The sequence below is a fragment of the Notolepis coatsorum genome (assembly GCF_963971535.1).
Source record: "Notolepis coatsorum genome assembly, chromosome: 13".
Classification (NCBI taxonomy): domain Eukaryota; kingdom Metazoa; phylum Chordata; class Actinopteri; order Aulopiformes; family Paralepididae; genus Notolepis; species Notolepis coatsorum.
The window spans coordinates 103416707-103439824 of NC_140177.1; the positions used below are offsets into that span (position 1 = coordinate 103416707).

The 23118-nt window shown below is 42.1% G+C and overlaps 1 protein-coding gene across 1 annotated transcript; it reads left to right on the forward strand.

Annotated features, from left to right (window-relative positions):
- The first annotated feature begins 58 nt into the window (after positions 1 to 58).
- Positions 59 to 11549, forward strand: LOC311239099 (cytochrome b-c1 complex subunit 6, mitochondrial-like). The gene is made up of 4 exons (XM_084327342.1): positions 59 to 178; positions 1136 to 1249; positions 8990 to 9151; positions 10556 to 11549. Exons 1-4 carry the CDS (start codon positions 131 to 133, stop codon positions 10586 to 10588), a joined length of 357 nt encoding a protein of 118 aa, XP_084183468.1. The 5' UTR covers positions 59 to 130; the 3' UTR covers positions 10589 to 11549.
- Positions 11550 to 23118: the final 11569 nt, after the last annotated feature.

The window sequence follows — 23118 nt, forward strand, 5'->3', positions numbered from 1 at the left end:
GCGTTCATCCGGCAAAAATTCTGTCTGTTTCCTGCGTGTGACCTAACGCGTCCTCCAAGATACAAGTGCTCGAGCTTGGACATAATTGCCCTTTGGCTTAGACATTTTGGCGATTTTTTGCAATATAATCATGGTTTTTGAAAATAAAATGATCATGTACGGGGAGCCAGATGACGAGGTAAGGACATTTGTTTAAATAGTGTTGTATTAACGCCTGTATTAATGTGTATTTGATCAAAGTTACACAACTCTGCCCTATTAGCTGCTCAGTTGGCCAGTGTGCTGCTATCCTAGTTTGGTAATGAACATACCTTTGCCGGTTGGACATGACAGGTGTATGAATTGACTGGGGAATCTTACAATGAATTGATTGTATTTCTTGGAAAGTCACGTTAGCCTGTCTGTTCTGTCAGATGTTGTTTTGCCATTGGTGGTTCACAATCACATCACGATTTTCTTCCTCTTTCCTTTCAATATTTTTTGATTGATTGATTGAACACTTTATTAACTGATTGCAGAATGGGTACAATACAGTATGGCTCAATACACACAATTGTTAAGGATATGCAGACCAGAGAAATACTTTCGTCTTGTTTACACCAGGGTCCCCCATTTTCAATTCATTTCATATTGATGTGAATAACGTTACATCAATGTTAACTTACGTTACATCAATCTTAGGCCGTTTCGACATTTCTTTTTTTTGTCATTCATCCTCATTCTTGCTAGCTATGTCTTTTTTTTCCCCGAACCCCATAACATATAGTACCGTCATTTAGATGTGTATATTTGAGGATGCATTGATTGTTGTGGGGTTTTGTATAATGTATATAATGCTATATATAAAACAAGTTGAGCTTGCATACGTATGAGTAGACTAGCCTATACTTTAGAGTTTAGATGTTACAGATAAAATTAAATGTGATTGCTCTGTGATTTCTGTGGAGCAGCTCCAGATATTAAACTACACCTAGATGACATTGACATCACAGGGTTGAAACCTTATTTCTCTGGCCTCAGGGACAGAGTTGTTCATGTATGAGCTCTAACATTCTGGAGAATAACTGGAGAATACTTCAAATTGAATGACATGGCATTCCCATCTAACTTTTCTTTTGATGCTGTCATTGACCAGGAAGAGGAGGAGGAGGAGGCACCAGCAGAAGAGGAGGAAGCAGAGGCAGAGGGAGGCGGAGGAGATGAGGAGGAGGAGGAAGAAGAAGAAGAAGAGGAGGAGGAAGATATGGTGGTAAGTTGTTGTTGATCATGTTGTGCTTTTTATATGTCCAGGCCAGCCACAGAGATGTCTTAAAGGGGAAGGCAATTAATCTACACACAAACCTGGGGCTCTCAGGGACTTTGATGGTCCGAGGCCCTTGATGGTCTGGTCAGTAATCCAGGCATGGCTTGATTCTGTGTGATACAGCTCCTTGGTGTAAACTGAAATACCACACTTCTGTTTAAGTCTGACATATTTAACTATCTCTGGTCATAATGTCCTGTAGGCTGTGACATCACCTTGACTCAAAAACAGTCAACAGCTTGGCGCTGTCCACATTGCTGAACTGGACAGTGGGGCTCGGAAGGGTCTCTCCACTTATTTAACCCGACTCACGGAGCTTGGAGGGTCTCTCTATTTATTTAACTGGATTCAACAGCACAGGCAACAGTCCGAGTCTTCCATCAACAACATTATCGCTAGTCCTACACTAGAGCCATATGAAATCCGTTTTATTTGTTTCCAAATTCCCCCCCCCCCCCCCCCCCCCAAAATTCATTTTTTTCCGTTTTAATATTTCAGAATTCTGTATTTTGCTTTGTACGCTCATTTTACCATCAGAAATAGTGTCTAATAAGTGGGAATGAATAAATGTAAGATATAACAGTCTATTTAATGTTAAGTGCTGCAACTCAGAAATAGTTACATTTTACACAATATTTTTTAAATAATATTGTGACAAAATAAAAATACACATTTCAAGTGTAAACAAACAATATACAGCTAGCTACTACTGACATTATCACAATGTAAGTAGCCTAGCTATATCTATTCTATTGTGATGAAATAAAGTAATGCATAATTTAGGCACCTTTTAGTTTCGTTTATAAAGGACAGTGTGTACTGACAATCATTTGCATTAAACAAATAGATGGGTGCACCAGATTTAGCAAGAAGCTATAATTTCTAGTCCTGTGTACTTTCTGTACTGCAACGTTACATAGCTATTTCATCACAATAGTGTCAGTGATTAGCCTCGCCCTCTAGCTGTATCTATTGTGATCACCAGGGATCATCGTTAGAGAGCTGGTGTGTATGGGGCTGCGGCACTGCAATCTGCAGATATACCCTACTCTGTTTTGAAGCACAGTGTTTTCCCGCGTTCCTGACATGGCTTTTGGAGAGTGATCTTCGCATGTGTTTTGCAAGTCCAGTCCACGGCATGTTGACAGAATTAGCAAAACACCTTATCGCCGGTCATATACAAGTCATTAGGATACTGCGCTGCTCTGAATTTAGTGTGGAATTTCTTTCGACGTTAACGCTAACACCGAAGCAGCTAGATGCTTGGTAATTGCTGCGTGTTGTGTGTAACACGCTGTAGCGTCCCCGGTCATGTTTGTGTTGCACCAAACGTTCCATGTTCTCCCGAACACGGAATTTCAGTCCAGATTAGGGCAAATTCTGCAATATTCCACGTTTACAGCTGATTCCATTTTTATTGCTCAATTCCGCGATTCCGTCCACGATTCCGTGAACGTGGATTTCATATGGCTCTATACCTACATCCCAACTTTGGGGACGAGTTACGCAAAAGAGTCTATTGATGGTGGGACTTGTTTTATTTGGAATATAATGTCTTACCTTTCAATAAAGAAAAATATAATATTTCTACATGCCTTGATGATGTCAATATTTATATAGCCTATATTGTTTTTAAGCTCAATAAACACAGATAATATTTGACCAGAATTTCTCACATTTGTCCGGGACATTGACATCTTCTGGGATGCGTGGACCAGCACCAAAACCATGGGGGATCAGATAAAACTGTGCATTCAACACATGTGGTCACATGCTTGTGTTTATGTTCACTGTTACACTAATGTTACTAGTGAACCCAAAAAACGCCTTTTCACGACCCCCAACATGGTCAAGCATAGGTGCATTTTGACAACAAAGAATAATTATGTGTCCCCTTCGTTACAGGACATTTCACTTTATTAATCATTGGAGGAGGGCTTTAGTAAAATATTCCTTATTTCACAAGAAAAAAGCATCTGTACCAGAGACTATAAACACGATGATGTAATGGTAGATCTTCTCTTTAGAACCATGGGTGTAAATGACGGAGCAGCACAGAAACTGCTAGTGTGTCTTCAGGGCTGTATGCTAAGCTTTTTCACTAGGGGCACACTTGCCCCTAAATGAGAAATTTAGGGGCAAAGAATATTTTTTAGGAGCACATTTTTTAATAATTATTTTACCATTATAGTAGGGCTGGGCGATATGGCCTCTAAATGATATTGCGATATTTTTTGGCCATATCACGATACACGATATATATCGCAATATTTTGACATTTCCTCTAAAGCACTTAAAAAATGCTTGATTTAACCCTTTGATGCATACAGTCACACCAATATGATGATTATAATAAGTCCCTGCAACATATGTTTGCATTATTAAACCATGAAGATGCTTTAAAAAATAATTTAATGAAAATGTACTAAGAGTAGTCTACTGACACACTAATAAAAAATGTATTTACATCTAAGACCATTTATATAAAAACTTTTGGGTGCCTTTTTTTTGCACAGTACTGTGTTTTCTATCCACTTTAGCCAAACACACACACACACATATATATATATACACACACACACTACTGTGAGAAAATAATAATCACACACACAAAGGGATAATGGCTTATAGCAGACTTAATGATTTTAGAATATTTCAGATAATGAAATTAAATGTTTATATCATCAACTATCCAGTTAGTATTTATACTGTCTGTAACGTTTGGCTACTTTAAATCATTGAATGTAGAGAGAGCTGTACTGTATTGTACCCATTCTGCAATCTGTTAATAACGTTTTCAATCAATCAGAGAGAGAGAGAGAGAGAGAGAGAGAGGGGGCGAGAACGAATGAGAGAGCCAGCCCCCCCCCCCCGGGTTTTGTTCTAGGTTCGCGTTTTGATCGTCTAAGCCAGTGGTTCCCAAAGTCGGGGTCGCGACCCAAAGGTGGGCCACGAGCAGCCACGGGTGGGCCGCGAGATGATTAAAAAAAAAAAAAAATTATTTTTTATTTTATTTTTTATTTTTTGTCAGGCCACTGAACTTAGAAGCAGGCCAGGACAGTGTTTCTAGTTGTATTCTAAAATTCTATTCTATTGTATTCTAAAATGTGACTATATGGTTTTATATTAACTTAATAAATAAACAAAAACGAAAAATCTACTTATTTCAACGAACATTTCAAACTAAATAACAGATTATGCACATAAAACGCTGAAAACAACCGAAGCAACAATAGTATTTTAATGAGGCTATTATTATTATCATTATTATTTTGCAACAAGTTAGCCCTCTCATAAATAGCACATATAAATGAATAACTAACTTGAACTAACTTAATAGGATTGAAGTGATATTTGGCTTAAAAAATCGGTCACCTGGCAAAAAAAAAAAAAAAAAAAAGCCTGACGATGTCCATTGGGCCGCGGCTCTCTGACGCCTTATTTTCTGGGCCCTGGCCTGAAAAGTTTGGGAACCCCTGGTCTAAGCTGCCGTAGGTGATGACGTCACACTCTAATGTAAACAGGAAGCGTTTAACAGACGGAGATGGAAAGTGGATGATATACAGTAACAGAAACGAATAACCAATAAATATGAAGTTATGTTTAAACTTCTGTTGTCAAGCGTTGTCAATATAACCCACCCCCTTTCCTCCCGAATGGAACTAGTGTTGTGGAGTCCGCTTTGACTGGTGTCCAGGGTTAGCAGCAGCTAACGCTAGTTAGCTTAGCATAATCCTAATGGATACCGTGGATAGCAGCTAACGTTAGCCCATTGCTCGTGTCAATCAAATTGCATTTTATTAAAGGTCCGCGCTGGTCTGTCTAATGAAATTACGACCGCAACATTATGCCCTGGTTGTAGGCTAATGTTTTATCCAATTTGTATGGATTAATTTAGGAGTGAAATGCGAATGAAGGGTTGCAATCACTACTCGCAAGCTTGCCCCCAGATGATATTTTCCACTCGCACCGGCCAGATTAGGGGGCAATTTGCGACGAGATGATCGCAGTGTACAGCCCTGGTCTTGTCCTTAACACTTTCAGTGCCATTCACTGATAAACACGTTTCTGACGCCCAACCGTTGAGTGCCAATCACGTGTTAACACGTTTCTGGATCGTTATTTCTTTTATTCGATATTTCCATTTATAATCCATCCAGGGAGCCCTGTGTTATCATTGGGAATGGGTCTGGAATCGCAAAAGTCCAATACCGCCGCCTTGCGGCCAGTATTACACTTCCTTTGAAACTATGTGGCTTGGCGTGTGTGTCGATCTACAGTCTCCGGGCGGAGTCTTCCTTGTCGGGCAGGACAAGCGGTTATAACTCTTGCATTGAGGAGAATCGAGCGCTCCCGGTTCATGTTCTTTGGTGGATTATGTTGGCAACACGATCGACATCAATACTTGGAATGGCGATCAGATAATTGGAATATTCTTTTTGGGGCAGATCCTAGTCAAGGTAAGGGCTATATGGTATCAATCTTGCGTTGATCCTAAAATTCCTTCATTGCGATCGGAGCGTGTGTGTGTAATTTGTGTGTGTAACGTATTCCGTTGGTGACGATCAGAGCATGAAAAAAAAAAAAAACTAGTCCAGGGAAGAAACGAGAACGCTTTTAGTAGAATACACGCTAAAGGCTACGTAGCCTTTTGGGAATTACCCTAGACCACGCTATAACTATACTTATATTCATCACAGTATAAAACGGGAACGTATGGAAGACATTTTCTTTTTCTTTTTTGCATCTTGACCGGAAGAAACTCAGTGTCAAATGACCATATTACTGTATCCATAGCTATAATATAAAATATAGTTCTAGCTCTACAAACAAGGTGACAGACTCTATTAGGTTAATCCTTGGCACCGCATAGCCGTATCCCGGAAGGGGCGTGGCACCAATGTGTTAACGTTAATTCCACCTGCCTGTGTGGCAAGAAAACAAGCTGCACTACTAGGATGAATGAATGAAAACTTTATTTAACAGATTGCAGAATGGGTACACCGTACAATACAGTACGGCTCAATACATACAATTGTTAAGGGGATGCAGACCAGAGGGGATGCAGACCATAGGGGAGGATACTGTACATTAGGAGAGGGTGGGAGAGAAATATACGGTGGGGAGAGAATATATACATACGGTGGGGAGGAGACTGTACATTAGGAGGGGTGGGGGGGTTTGGACATTTACGGTGGCCAGTTTCGAATTGCAGCCTCCCGTAGGTGCTCTTTTAGAGCTGTTTTGAATGTGGGTAGGGATTCACATTCCTTTACAGCTTTGAGAATCTGGTTTTAAGTTTTTTACTGCAGCCTAGTTGATTATTGAGTAATTTCCAAAGTTCATGTGGACTAGTTAGCCAGGCTCTGCTTGGCTAACTAGTCATTTAATCGGTCATAAATAGTGATGCACCGATGATAACCGATATTAATATTGCTGTTCTGGCCGATACCGATATTTACCGATGTCGATATCTCTGTATAGAAAACACTTTTTTATGATAATCAAATAAAGAGCTATTTTCCAAAACGCATTATTTCTTTTTACTTTTGTAACTTATTTTCAGAAATTACTGATATTTTGAAACTATTTAAGGCCAAAACATGTAAAAAATAATATATATATACATATATTTTTTTATATCGCCCTATCTTGATATTGGACCGATACCGATGTGTAAAAAAGCTGCCATATCGGCCAGTATTATATCGGCGGCCGATATATCGTGCATCACTAGTCATAAAGGTTACAGTCGTCTCAAAGGAACACGCTAGTTATGTGAATATAGAGAGATGATAAATTAAGTAAACAAAAAAAAATTGAACGTGCGTCGATGTTAACCCATTCTCCGCCATTCACGTGTTAAGGCGGGTTTTTCCGCCATGTGTTGTCTGCCAATAACTCCGTAAGGCGTTTTTGAGATCAATATTTCATATTTTCGTCATGGTATTCATATTTCACCCCCTTGGGTGATGCTGTCTGATCCATCACAACTCCGCAACGCTTCAATACCGCCACCTGGTGGCCGATCGGCGAGTTGCCAAACCGGAAGTTGCCCGAACCGGAAGTGGTCCGTCCCCTATTTTCGTCCGGCCACTCGCTTATCGTCCCGGGGCTCAATACAGACACCGTCGATATGAATCTTTGCCATAACTCAATAATCAACATGATTTGGACGTGTATTAGTAATATACAAACCGGAAATTGATCGCATCGATCAACATCCCATAATAGCGATCTTTTTGCTCCAGTGTGATCGCCCAACGCTACGAGGAGACTGGGTGAGTTTCAGCGTTTTTCTTTACCATTTTCGATACAAACTGCTCTGATCAATATATCACCCATACTACATGAATCATTTAACGTCGGTCATTGAATTATAAACGAATAAATTATTATCTACCGGCGTGGGGGAAAAACCTGCCTGTGTGCGAGGGCTCACGCATTATTATTATTATTATCTAGGCTCATGTGCTCGCTCATACCGGCGTAGGGGCGAAACTAGCGTAGATCAGTGGCCAATCAGAGCAACGCGTAAGGACAAGCCAGTTGCCTAAGCATAGACGCGGACCGGCCGGCCTTCTTTTTCTTCATCCCTGCCGTTTTAGCGATTTCTCAATACAAATTGAGTGAACCTTCCAAGATGGCGACCACCGGCATTCCGTAGCGACCGTCTGACTCCCCCTGCCCAAGTTCAAGTTTCAAGTTTCTTTATTAGTTGTCATACAGAAGTACAGAATACTTTTATATAAAATGCTTCTTTCTGTTTTGCTCCAGAAATTGTGCTAGATAAAAATAGATAAGTATAAAAGTATAGTAAGTATAAAATACAAGTCAAGTACGTAGCCAAAAAGTTTTCAATATATACATATATACAATGTACATGCAGAGTAGAAAGTAACTGAGTTACAATACAATATACTATATACTATACAGTACAATGCAGAAATGGGATGAGGTACAATTTAGGTACAATTTACAGTAAGGTGTAATGAGGTATGGGTTGTAGTGCAAATTTGTTGCCAATAAATCACGTCACATTCTCTATACAGTTGGCATGCTTTCCAGGAATATAATCATAAGTACTGGAAGAGCCAAATCATTTTTCCATTTGCGATGTGTAGAAACACAAAGTGGTGTTAGTCTTTAAGGTGACCCATGTAGTGTATGGCAAAACAAGGTGACTTACCGGTATCACCTTTATAATATCTCCTTCATGCTTGCCATGCACACTTTGAGAGTTATTGGGGCTGAATCTGTACTGTGAACTAAGTTTTTAGTTTAAAATCATACATGTAGGTAGGCTATCTACCCATAACCACCAGAACGCTTGCATGTCTTATCCGAGTTGGCTCAAACTTGGTGGATTAGGTTGACAGTCGACCAAGAGCATGCACTGTTGAATCTTTTTCAAATCGGTCAAAGATAAATCTAAACATTTTAGCCATTTGGTGTATATAGCACTAAGGGCCAAGATGGCAACCAACAAGATTTAAATTCTGAATGAGGGATGCTAGGTGGGGACACAATCGTGGTTGACACGAGGAATACACAATGATCCGCAGAGGCAGCATCTCTCTGAATCAGTGTGCCATTGTCATTTTATTCGTAAACAAACCAAAAAAGAAGTATTTTTTGTTGACTCAAATGTGGTGTATTTCACCCTGCTCTGTCTGTGCCACGCAGGACCCCCTAGATGCGGTCCGAAGCAAGTGTGAGCAGGCGGAGCACTGTGTCCACTACAAGGAGCGTCTGGAGAGCTGTGCAGCTCGGGTCGGCTCCAGGTCCAACACAATAGAGGACTGCACAGAAGAACTGTTCGATTTCCTGCACGCACGGGACCATTGTGTAAGCATCGTTTCCCATTCATTCCTAGGTTACGTATGATGGTGGCAGTCTAGTTTGGTCATGACTAGAAGGTGTCCGCATTTCGTAGATTTATTTGTTTGTAAACTTAACCCTTACCTTTTTAAAGGAACACATTATGGGAAATGTGCTCACTTGTCTTTTCTAGAGTTGGACAAGAAGACCGATAACAATTCCTGTGTGTTCAGTAGAAAGCTATCTGGCTGCAAGCTAGCCTAGGTTAGCACAAATTAATGGAAGTGGATACGGACCACTAGCCTAGCTGTTAGCCAAAAACACCTCTCCCGGAGTTTTATGCTAAGCTAGTGGTCTGTATCCACTTCCATTAATTTGTGATAAGCTAGGCTAACTTGCAGCCAGATAGCTTTCTACTGAACGCACAGAGGACATTTATTATCCATCCATTTGTCTGACTCTGAAAAAGACGGTAAGCACATTTCCCATGATGTTGGCCTGTTCCCTTAAAGGGATAGTTTGTATTTTAGTTACGTGGTCTGGAATACTTGCTAGTATAGTTGATGCCATTAGCTTAGTCACCGAGAATGATTCTGGCCCGCTACCGTCAGACATCCAGACCTGCAAACGCTCCAGTCATCAACAACAAAATCAAATCAAATAAAATGTATTTGTAAGGCCTGACGACACACATTAATGTCCCCAAACAGTTGGTAAGCATGCAAAATCATATGTGTAATGAAACACAGATAAGTGCATGCCATAGCAACTGAACATTGTGTCTGTGTTCCTCAACCATTTCTATGCTTGATTCATGTCGGAACACATCCCATTGCTATTGCTATGAATGTGTGAACGCACAAGCTTAAAGGCATACAGAGTAGTTTCAGCCACTAGATGTCACTCGAACGCCACCGAAACAATGTGCTGCTTACATAAGAAACGCTGTACCATCGAACTAAGTTCAAACTGTCTCAAACCTAGGCATTGCAGATCAAATATGACTAATGATCCAGCGATATATCAAACTTGCCACAAAGAATGTTGTCAGAAACATATTTTGGGTTCACCTTTTAGATAGAAAACTAGAATGTTGACAAGCGAACAAGTCAGCATTTCTGGGGGGGAAATGGGGGAGGGAATACATGCATGCATGCAACGTGCACATAACGCCCAGAAAAATAAGAAATAGAGGCAGGGGGAGGTGTCTCTGCAGTTAAAGAGACCGCCACACACAGTCATAAGTGATGATTGAGAGGGATTATGTTTGTATACATCGGTTTTTTTTAGGATAATTCTACTCCGTATGCCTTTAAAAGATCATAGATAATGAGATTAGAAGACGTCGCTCATCTTAATTTGAATACTGACTTGTATGTCTTTAACTTAAACCTTCAGCTGTTAATTCTGTTTTGTTTCTTCTCTTCACAGGTAGCGCACAAGGTTTTCCACCATGTCAAATGATACTACTTCCTCCTCCCATCATTGACCATATTCACACTGTGGCCATTTTGTTCTTGTGTCATGCTCAGGTTGGGTTCCTTTCCACCCTGTTCCCACCCCAAGGCATCGAAATAAGAGCAAAATGGCCTCAGTGTGAATGTTACATTTCTAGTAGTGTGTTGGCGGCTGTGGAATCTATTTAAATGCTACATTTGTACATTTGCTGTCTGAGGAAAGGGATTCGAACACTGCTATTGCTCCTCTGTGTATTAATGTGAATAGATGACGCCTCGTGTTAATAATTCTCGAATTTGTAAATTGCTGCTTGTATTGGTGATACAAAAGAACAGATATAAAACAAACAGACGGTATTGCTGTCCATTGATTTGTTTTTCAATTATAACCTAATGTAATTATGCTGTTTGTAGAAACAACAGCCTTGCTAACGGACAGTGATGTATTCTCCAATATTTTTCTGTCCATCAAAACACACATCCTTAACCCCTGTGAAAAAATAAATGAATAACCCCAGAAAAATTTAAAACAGAGGTATAGACTAACAGATCAGCGGCCCCAAGTTGTAAACACTCAGCAGGATACTCTTCTTCGCAAGACTCATGTTCAAATATACAACCAGCACGCCGCTCCGACACTCGATCTTATAACCATGCAACCTCAGTTTTATAGATCACTAGCAATAAAGTTGAATTATTTGTTCTTTCTTTCATTATTTGTTAGTGTCCAGTACTGTGTCTTTATTAACAGGACAATTACGTTTAGTTCCGAGTGTCAATATCATGACATGGTGTTTCATTCAACAAATGTATTGAACATTTTTTAACCTTTTTAGAGCTGGAGTAGAATCTGAAGCATCAAAATTGGTATGAAGAAAATCTTGTTGACACCCTGTTCATCTGTGGTACTGTATATGCATGATTGTCTACTGGATTCACTCTATTAAAACTCCTGGAATACTGTAAAGGCTTTGACTTTTTAGTTGTCTTGTGCGTCTGTGTGATCCTGTAGCCTTTCCCTCAGTATAGGGCCCCAAGTCTTCACACAGCCATATAGGGCCCCAAGTCTTCACACAGCCATATAGGGCCCCAAGTCCTCACAGCCATATAGGGCCTCAAGTCTTCACACAGCCATATAGGGCCCCAAGTCTTCACACAGCCATATAGGGCCCCAAGTCTTCACACAGCAACTACCACTGCGAGAGGATAGTATTTGACAAATCAGGGTTTGTGTCTTTCAATTTAGGGGAATTTAATAGAATGCTTGTAGGGTGTGGTCTTGACAATGTTAAATCAATTATGGCAGTACTTTATTGAAAATAGTTCCGGAGCTAGGAACACTCCCTACCTAATCTACTGGCCAGTTCAGAAGTGTGTGTGTGTACAGGGGCAGCCAATCAGGGCAGATAATAATGAAGTGGGTACAGGGAGTAATGAAGTGGGTACAGAGAATAATGAAGTGGGTACAGAGAATAATGAAGTGGGTACAGGGAGTAATGAAGTGGGTACAGGGAGTAATCAAGTGTGGGTAGGGTACAAGGCAGATAATTATGAAACCCATAAGTGACGGCCCTTTTGAATTCTAAGGAAGTCGGATGTGCAAAAGAAATTATGAACACATTTAGATTGACTAGACACTTAAGAATTGTGTGGGGGTTAAGATAAAAGTAGGACCTTTAAATATTTAGGGGTGAAAAGTCAGGATTAGGGAGAATTTCTCTTCCAAGAATTGTGGAGTTACTAGGAATAGGTGTGCAAAAATGTTAACTGGAGGAATCATAACTCATGTAGCCCTTTGAACTAGAGCAAAGTTAATTTCCTCTCTGTTTATGGCTGAGTCAGGGGTATTTCACTGAGAAACAACTACTTAACACATTTGGTAAGCACACGATTTAAAGAGGTATCCTGTATGTGGGAAACAAGTTTACAGATTTGTCAATGAAATCAAATAGATTAGTCGACATACTCCTATGGCTATTAGTTAATTTAAGAATGTCTTCAGTGGAGGACAGCCCTGCTGAGAGGCCTACCTTTGAGTCTGTGTTTAGACGGAGAGAGTCTGAACAGAAACCGCAAAAGTCGTCTTACGGTTTCACTTTTAATTTTGCGTTTAGACAAGCGTTTTGGGATGGAATTCTCCGTGCAGACGAGGCTGTAACAACTCGAGACAACGGAGCCCCGCTGTCACACGATTGGCGCATATGTCACATGACGTGCTGTGAAGACCCGCCCTACTCTGCCTCTGATTCGCAGACTGTGGGTGGGGAATGTGATTGGACCAAAGCAGAGTCACTCACAGACAGTGGGTCCAGTCACGCCGCGGGACAGATTCTTGTGTATTTAAAAGTACTGCCAATGTTATGTAGCCTTCAGGTGATCGCCATGGATAGAATCAGACATGCTTTATTTACGCTTCTAGGCTACTGGCGCATGCCTGTGATGTAAGCAGTACACGCGACGAGAGCCTTGACAACCCTTTCGTCATCGTTTTATGCGGTTTGACAGTTTAGATGAGAGCGCAAAGGTTTAGCGTTTCTAGGAATTCCACCCTGGAAGGTGGTCTCACTTTTTTACGGTTTCACCCCGTAAAAACGCTGTTTCCGTATAAACGAAAGGCACATCCGAAAAAATATTTTTGCGGATTCACCTGCTAGCGTTTCCGTCTAAACGGGGCTCTCTTCTTGAAAATGGAAGAGAAAACCATACAAAGCAGTAAATTAACACTTTGATTGCCTAAGGCTAAATTCATGATATACCATCCGTTGCCATCTCTATTTGTCTATGGAGAAGTTCCCCTTCTTTGCAGGGCTATAACTTTTTAAATTCTATTGCTAGATTGCCATTATTAGGGCCCATTCAAGGTCCTATATGTATTGTTCATTGTGTAGCAACGTTAAACTTTTTCATTCACATATTCATAGTAAAATATGGTCTAAAGTATAAGTATGTTTTCATCTCTTTCTGCAGCTTTCTCCAGAACGTGATTTATAGCCCCAAATGCATTATATTGATGATGAAATACAGTTTGGTAGGAATCTGTGCGAGATAAAAAATTTTAATTGGACGTACTTCTAGAAGTTTCTACGTATCATCTGATGATGACCGGATGGGCGGGGGATCGTTTATAATTCCGTGGGCAGCGTTATATCATTCATCTAGTGTGGGTGATATGATCATCAGAGCAGTTTATATCGAACACGTTCAAAAATAACGCTGAATCTTACCGTATCTTCCTCGCGCCGTTGGACGATGAGCGTGGAACTGAAATATTCCTATTATGGGATGTAGAAATACGCAATCTATTTCCAGGTTGTATAATAGTATATACGTCCAAATCATGTTGTTTATCGAGTTATTGGCAACGGATCGCTATGTATTGTGTCGAGATCGAGTCCCGGGACCTATAGAGAGTGCCCGGAAGTAATATGGACGATCAGCACTTCATCCACATGACTTCCTGTTTGGCGCTTCTGCCGATCGGCCACCAGATGGCGCTCTTGAACCGCTAGAGGGTTGAGAGGAGGCCAGCACTGTGTCTCAGGGCTGCGGAGGAAAAATATGATTTCGATCACAGATTTTTGAAATATTGATATTAAAGACGAGTTAGGGCGTCCTCGGCAACTTTAGCATGGCTAGGAAAGACGCCTAAACACGTTTTCGGCACTTAAAGTGTTAACTAAAACTTTATTTGTATAAAAATATAAAAACGCAGCATCCACAAGATCATGATAATAAATAAAACAAATATATAACAATAAGCTCTTCCATTCTTTGGCAGACGTCCACAGAAAACCCCTGTGATCCCCAGCAATTCAAACACATGAAAGTGGTGTGTTCACATAATGCCAGTTAGTTACACACAACTTGCTGTACTACTAAGTGCATACAATTTCTTCCCCATCCCTTGGGGACAGATATCAAGATGGAGCTCGTCAGGGACCACTGTGTGTAGGGTAGACAGGACTGTAGCTCGTCAGGGACAGGGGTGTAAAAAGTACCCAGAAATTATAAGTGAAAGTATGGGTACCGTCTCAAAATTGTACTTAAGTAAAAGTCTAAAAGGTTTCTTCAAATGTACTTAAGTACTAAAAAGTAAAAGTAAAAACATTTTTTTAACTGTCTATTCTTCTGATAGCAGATGTTTAATCAAAGATCCCAGCTTTCTAGTCTTGCACAAGGACCAATCAAGGGGTGCACCGATGTATCGGTCGGGTATCGGTATCGGCCGATAAGTGCCTTGTTGACTGCAATCGGCCTATCGGCCGATAAGCTCGAATTTGCCGATGGCAGTAGCCGATAAATATCCATCAATTTGTGTAGTGTCAAGACAAAAAAAAGTTCACTCGCGACCTGCACAACGCCGTCCCCAGTCCCCCCCCCCCCCACACACACACACACACACAAGCTACTGCATCAAAGTTACTACTTATGATTAACACTTTGACTGCCATGAAACGTCTTTTCACGTCATTGCTGGCCATGCTCAAGTTGCCGGGGGACGCTGTACAGCGTCCTTATATCAATATTTCAAAAATCTGCGATCGGATTCATATGTCCCCTCCGCTGGCCTGAGATCCACCAGCAGGACCCACTGAGCTCTCTGGCGGTTCAGGAGCGCCATCTGGTGGCCGATCGGCGCAATCGCCAAACAGGATGTTGAATAGAGGTTGTCATGACGACCGTAGTACTTCCGGGCGCTCGCTATAGTTCATGGGACTCTGGCTCGTCACGCTACACGGTGATCGATTGGCAATAACTCGATAAACAACATGATTTGGACGTATATACCATTATACAAGCTGGAGATTGACCGGGTAAAAATATATCCCATAATGATAACATTTCTACTCGACGATGATCGCCCAACGGCGCGCGGAGACTGGGGTGAGTTTCAGCGTGTAACGTTACCGTCTTCGATATAACTGCTATTATCAACATTTGACCCACATTAGATGATTGGTATAACGCTGCCCACGGAATTATAAACGCCCCCTCGCCCATCCGGTCAACATCAGATGACGTGTAGTAACTTCTAGAAGTACGTCTAGTTGGAATTTTTTATATCGCGCTGATTGCCATCAAACTGTATTTCATCATCAATATAATGCATTTGGGGCTATATATCACGTTCTGGAGAAAGCTGCAGAAAGAGATGAAAACATACTTATACATTAGACCATACTTTACTATGAATATGTGAATGAAAAAGTTTAACGTCGCTACACAATGAACAATACATATAGGACTTTGAATGGGCCCTAATAATGGCAATGTAGCAATAGAATTTAAAAAGTTATAGCCCTGCAAAGAAGGGGACTTTCTCCATAGACAAATAGCGCTGGCAATCTATGGTATATCATGAATTTAACCTTAGGCAACCAAAGTGTTAACAAGGCATTCGTTTTGTGGCATTAACGTTATATAGTTAGTGTTACACGTTCAATAACATCAGCATATTATTTACCCGAACGTAGCAAGCATTCATACTGGCTCAGTTCCTTCCGTTGCTCACAGAGCCCTGAGTTTTACCCATTCTGCAATCTGTTAATAACGTTTTCAATCAGACACATGTATAGAAAGGCTTTGTTTTATTATAACATTAGTTGCAGTAAAATCATTATGCCTCATTTAAGTCATCCTGCGGAGCTAAAAGCTAAACGTCAGCCGCGCCGCCATTGTTGTTGTTGTAGAAAAGCTCTCGTCAAAATCAATGGCGGACAAAAGCCGAAGTAAAAAATGTATACGCGCTTGCCGATTGGTGGTAACAGCAGAGGCGGGTGCAAGCGGTGTGTGACGTAATTGGCAGAATCGACTGTCAATCAAAATTTCATTGGTTGAGACAATAGTATCTAGCTGCAGCCCAGCAGGTAGACCATGCTGGGAGAACTAGTACCTAGCTGCAGCCCTGCGGAACATACTGGGAGAGAGATAGTGCTATTTCTTGATGTTTCCTTTTTTTAAGTAAGTAAAGAGGCCTATGTTCATATCGGTGAGCACAATTTGTAACACAAATATACAGTAGTTTCATAAAAAAAATAAAATACAAAAAAAAATTATATTTAAAAAAAAAATTTGTTGCCACAAATATCGGTATCGGCCGATTGTGTTAGTTGAACAATCGGTATCGGTGGCAAATTTTCATATCGGTGCATCCCTTGCATGGGTATGGGCGGGTTCATTTTCCATTGATGGGGACTTGATTGGCTGTTTTTAAATAAAGTGCGGCCGCAGGATTAATAACGTTAACGTTAGTTCGGCCAGAGAAACAAATATACTAATTAAAATAGTTGGACCTGCGAGATTTGTACTTTGTAGGTCTGCATTTTAAATGTAAGGACTATGTAAGTATGTTTTTTTTCTCTGAAATGTAATTGAGTAAAAGTACAAGTATACAAACCTAATAATACTTGAGTAAAGTACAAATCCCCCAAAACAGTACTTAAGTATTGTAACAAAGTACAATTACTCAAGTACTTTACACCCCTGGTCAGGGACCACTGTGTGTAGGGTAGATAGGACTGTAGCTCATCAGAGACCATGGTGTAGGGTAGATAGGACTGTAGCTCATCAGGGACCACTGTGTGTAGGGTAGACAGGACTATAGCTCATCAGAGACCACTGTGTGTAGGGTAGACAGGACTGTAGCTCATCAGAGACCATGGTGTGTAGGGTAGATAGGACTGTAGCTCATCAGGAACCACTGTGTGTAGGGTAGACAGGCATGTACCTCATCAGAGACCACTGTGTGTAGGGTAGACAGGACTGTAGCTCATCAGAGACCATGGTGTGTAGGGTAGATAGGACTGTAGCTCATCAGGGACCACTATGTAGGGTAGACAGGACTGTAGCTCATCAGAGACCACTGTGTGTAGGGTAGACAGGACTGTAGCTCATCAGAGACCACTGTGTGTAGGGTAGACAGGACTGTAGCTCATCAGAGACCATGGTGTGTAGGGTAGATAGGACTGTAGCTCATCAGGGACCACTATGTGTAGGGTAGACAGGACTGTAGCTCATCAGAGACCACTGTGTGTAGGGTAGACAGGCCTGTAGCTTTTCATTTGAAAATGATTATCAGACTACGATGTCATAATACCAGATTGTTTTGAAATTAAGACAAAATCCCAAACACAGATGAGCATCTTAATATCTGTTCCCACGAATAATGTGAAACAGCCTTTACTGTTGTAATAATGGGATTTTTCTTGCCTCAATTCACCTGCTAAAAAAAGATTGAAAAGCGATACTATAGACAGGTTTCTCATCCACGTCACTCAGTGTGTGTGTAGCAGAGTGAAGTTGTTATGCTAGAATCATGGACAGAAACTGTTATCTTTCATCTTAAATAATTAGGTCAAGACGGAAACACTCTTACTTTGAAGGAACAAAGTGGACTGATCTCACTAGAGTGTTTTGGAGGGGTGTCTTGGTTACTAGTTTATATTAATTTCCTCATATTGAGTTATTGATTCTCCAAACGAAATCCCTTTTGGTCTTTTATAATGGGTTTAGAGAGGATAGGTCATCTTTCCAGTTGAGTATTTGTTGTATAGTAAATACTTTCAACCAATGTACATAATGGTTTAGCCGGTTCGTCGGCAAGGGACACGCCGGCGGAAGTGGGCGTTCTCTTTGAGTTTACCGTGAAAGAGCATAGAGGTACGCACTTTCGGTTACCTAATATTTGATTTAATTGCTATGTATAACTTGTAAAATTGATTTATGTTCTGGTTTTGGTACTGAAATTGTCCTGTGTGTAATGACATTAACTCGCCCTGTGTAAAACAGCCACAGTACCGTTGTGTGCTAACTAGTATTCTGTTTGGCAATCACAGGTGGACTACACGGTGATGATGGTAGCTCACGCCATGTTTTGTATGTGCTGTTTTGGTTCGCTAACAGGTATGAACCGTTGTTTTTGTATTTCGGTTTAATTAATGCTTACACACTGTCTTTCATTTCATCTTATTTCATATGTTTTTGCTGAAGTTGACTTGTACTGAGTTACATGTATTTGATAGTAGCTAACAATTGCTGTAACTATGGATGGCGCACTGTTTTGAGTGTGCGCGCGCTCTCTTTGAGTTTACCGTGAAAGAGCATAGAGGTGGACTACACGGTGATGATGGTAGCTCATGCCATGTTTTGTATGTGCTGTTTTGGTTCGCTAACAGGAGATCACCAATAAAACAACCATCAATTGAGTACCGTTGTCGGAGTCTACTTCCACCTCACACCAGACACAACGCAGATTGGATCACGCTACAAACTGGTGCCGTGACCCGGATCAACTGGTCAGCGGAAGCCGACCACCGGTGTTGCTGGAGAGACGTGGAGGCTTCATGTGCGGCCTAGACGCGTGGATGCAGCCGGCGCGGCCTGGTCACGGGGACGCTGCATTCGCCGTCTGTTCCTGAGGAGGCTGGAGAGCACTGAATCCTTTGAAAAAGATATGGTCTCTAATCAAGTTTATTGATTTCGAGTGTGTTACCTAAAACACGCTGTGAGTATAACGGTAAAAGTACCATTTGATACTGAAAATGACTTTGAATGTAGGAAACACTCCTACAGGGAACTTGACTGTGGGGAGAGGGAGAGGGGTTCTAAGTTACACACCGGTTATGCAGTCTACTCCGGCGAGTCCAGGTGGTTCAGGTTCCTCTAGTCCTGGAAGGGGGAGTGTAGAGGGTCACTCTGAGAGAAATGCCCAATCGTTACTTTTCACCCCGGTTGTTCCCTCACCTGGTGAAATGAACAACACTAGTGTTGAAACATCCCCCAGCCAAATGGCCAATTTGATAAAATCCATTGGGTCAGAAATAGGGGAAGCTATTAGAATGACGTTAATGCAGAACACAACCTTAGGGACTTCACCTGCATTAGCTTCTCAAAATCCCCAACAGATGTTCCAACCTGACCAATGTGGGAATACTGTGATTGATGCATCCAAAATGAATCTTGTGTTACGATCAGATGCAAATGCCCCACCCTATTTTAGAGGGGACAGCACAGATAAGTGCTCTGTTTTTGAGTGGGAGGAACTCATGAGGACGTATATCAGGAAGAAAAATAACTGTACTGGAGCTGAACAAGTTGAGGAGGTTATGAACAAGCTAATGGGGAGGGCCCGGGACGTTACCAAAGTATGGATGCGTAGCAACTCAACTGTCAGTGAGGTGGGTGTTATTTTTAGCATTCTGAGGCAACATTTTGGTGATATTATTCACTCAGATCTTCCATTAGCTGACTTTTATGCAGTCAAAGCATATGCAAGCGAGAATCCTCTTGACTATTGGATTAGGCTTAACAAAGCAGCAGAAGCCACAGAGCAGTGTCTTCTTAGTAAGGGGGAACCTCAGACTAGCCTGAGCCAGCATCTAGTTCTCATGTTCATCCGTAACTGCCCCGATAAGGAGTTGTCTTTAGTGTTCAAAAGTAAGCCATCTCGTGAGTGGACAGCAGGTGAGGTGCAGGGACATTTGGATGAATATTTGAGAGAGCATAGAGCGAGTCGAGGTCGGTTGACACAACATGTGGTCGCCATTGAGTCATCACAGGAGAGGGTGGTTGTTAATCACGAACAAAGCGTGTCACCTATGGCTGTCAGTAGTCCAGAGCTAGAGCAGCTGTCGTCTGTATCTGAGAATAACACAATGGATAGAGTTTTGAGAGTATTAGAAATGGCTTTAGGCAACAACACTCAGTCTGTACAAAATGGTCCTTATGTACAAAATGGCCCCCATAAACAGTTCCCCAAACATTCTCAAGAATGTCAGGTTTGTGGCAGTTTGGAGCACAACACTAGGACGCACTGTAGGACGCACAGGCTGTGTTTCAAGTGTCTGGGTCCAGGGCATATTGGTATCTATTGTGGGCAGACCACTCCTAGACAGCCCCCTGGTCAGAGACAGGCTGGTCCTCCCCAGGAAAACTAGCTGGCCCCCATTCAAAGGAGGACAATGTGGGCCCCTATGGTTTTTCCTCCAATTGCAATGATGATATTCAGTCTGTATATACGTCCGTTTGTGAAGCAGCACCCAAAGACAAGACAGTAATTATGCAGAATGTGACCAGAACATCCCAAAGTGACAGTTTATTTTTCACCACCGTATTAACAGGAGACAAGGTTGAGTTACAGGGGATGTTAGATAGCGGATCCATGGCTACTTCTCTGCGCGCCGATGTGGTTCCTCGGCTGAGGGAGGCAGGAGTAGTAACGGGTGATTTGATATCGACTACCAATGTTGTTCTTGTGGGGTGTGGTGGGAAACAGACTAGTCCGGTGGGAACGTGTGAGCTGAAACTTAAGCTTTATGGTTTTGAATACATAGTATCAGTCCTAATAGTGGAGGGTCAGGTTGATGAGCTCATTATAGGCACCAATGTGATGAAGCCCTTAATCAGACAGTTCAAATCCACGGGGGCCTACTGGCGCATATTGGGAACAGCTGAGTCACCATGTCAGGACGAAAACAGTCAGTTTATCAGGTTCATGGCCAATCTTGAGAGATGGAGGGGGGAGGAAATTCCTGACAAAGTGGGAACAGTCAAGTTGAAACAGGCCGTAACACTTGAACCGATGAGTGAGCATGTAGTGTGGGGTCGTCTCCCACCCAGGACAAAACTTTCTATGGGAAGTACTGTTATTGTTGAGCCCAGCGCCTCTCGTTGTGTGCACCGTAACATACTAGTTGGCAGGGTAGTTACACCTCTCTGGGGGGATGGGTGGCTTCCTGTCAAGATTATAAATCCGACTACCAAAGCTATCACCTTGAGAAGGAATGCGAAAGTGGCTGACGTGTATCCATGCATTGCATTAGAAGATTTTGACAGGTGATACGAACACGTCAGTCCACCAGAATGCCGGTAGAGTGAGTAGTGGCAGCTCTCACGGCAGTCTTACAGCTAAGAGTTGTGCTAGCAACAATGTAGCTAGGGGGAATGATAGACTGGCTAGTCTAGGGCTCCAGAACCTGTCAGTTGATGACTGTCAGGTCTCACCAGTCTGGAAAGATAGACTGACTGACCTAATTGAGAACTATGAGGATGTGTTTTCTAGACACCGGTTGGATTGTGGTGAGGCTAGTGGCTTCTGTCACCGTATCCGACTGACTGACGATCGGCCCTTTCGGTTACCTTACCGGAGGCTCTCCCCCGCCCATTACCAAAAGTTGAGAGAGACTCTGAACGAGATGGAGGACAGGGAGATAATTAGGAAGTCGAGTAGCGAGTATGCATCCCCCCTTGTTCTTTGTTGGAAAAAGAATGGGGACTTGAGACTGTGCACGGATTTCAGGTGGTTAAATGCTCGCACTGTGAAAGATGCACATCCATTACCTCATCAAGCAGATGTACTTGCAGCGTTGGGAGGCAATGCCTTTTTCAGTTCTATGGATTTGACATCCGGATATTACAATGTCCCACTGCATGAGGATGATAAGAAATACACTGCTTTCTCCTCTCCTCTCGGTTTACATGAATATAACCGTATGCCCCAGGGGCTTTGTAACAGTCCAGCTACGTTCATGAGAATGATGCTCACAATCTTTGGTGATCAGAACTCACTGAGTCTTCTCTGTTATTTAGATGACCTTCTGGTCTTTGGCAAGTCTGAAGAAGAGAGCTTGCAGAGGCTGGAGATGGTATTTCAGCGTTTACGAGAACACAACCTGAAGTTGTCTCCATCTAAGTGTCAGTTTCTGAGAAAGTCACTGAAGTTTTTGGGGCATATTGTTTCTCGGGAAGGGATAGCCACAGACCCCGATAAGGTGCAGGCTATAGTGGGTGTGACGGAGAGCGATATTATGGAGTCGGATGGGGTCACTCCGTCTGCCAATAAGATCCGGTCATTTTTAGGAATGGTGGTGTATTATCAACATTACATTGAGAACTGCTCTGTAGTTGCAAGACCACTGTTTCAGTTGACCACGGGTGTGAAAAAGCCACAGAGAGGCAAAGTTAAAGGGAAGAGAGCTGCCCCCCTTCGTAGGCTTAGTGCAGCAGATTGGACTGTGGAGTGTAGGGAGGCCTTTGAGGCGTTAAAGGCTGCATTGGTGGGACAAGCTCTGTTGGCTCACCCTGACTTTTCTCAGCCATTTTTATTGTCTGTAGATGCATCCACTAGTGGACTGGGAGCTGTGCTTTCACAAGTGCAGGAAGGGTGTAGCACAGCCAGGCCCATAGCTTTTGCTAGTAAATCTTTGAATCATGCTCAGTCTAAATATCCAGCTCATAGGCTTGAGTTTCTCGCCATGAAATGGGCTATACACGACAAGTTTAGCCATTGGCTGCGAGGACATAAATTTACAGTGTGGACAGATAATAATCCACTTAAGTACATCCTCACAAAGCCAAAACTCGATGCATGCGAGCAGAGATGGGTGGCTAAGCTGGCACCTTTTGATTTTGACATTCAGTACATTCCTGGGCCTATGATGTCTGATTGAGGGAGGCTAAGGGTTTGGAGGTGGATGACGTGCAGAACATGTTGCGTCTTACCTGTGAGGAACCAGAGGTGAGGAGGAAGGGCCTAGGGTT

Coding starts and splice junctions, on each gene's coding strand:
- LOC311239099 (XM_084327342.1), top strand. CDS start 131: ATGGTTTTTGAAAATAAAATGATCATGTACGGGGAGCCAGATGACGAG. Junction 179..1,135: donor ACGGGGAGCCAGATGACGAG/GTAAGGACATTT, acceptor GTCATTGACCAG/GAAGAGGAGGAGGAGGAGGC. Junction 1,250..8,989: donor AGGAGGAGGAAGATATGGTG/GTAAGTTGTTGT, acceptor TGTGCCACGCAG/GACCCCCTAGATGCGGTCCG.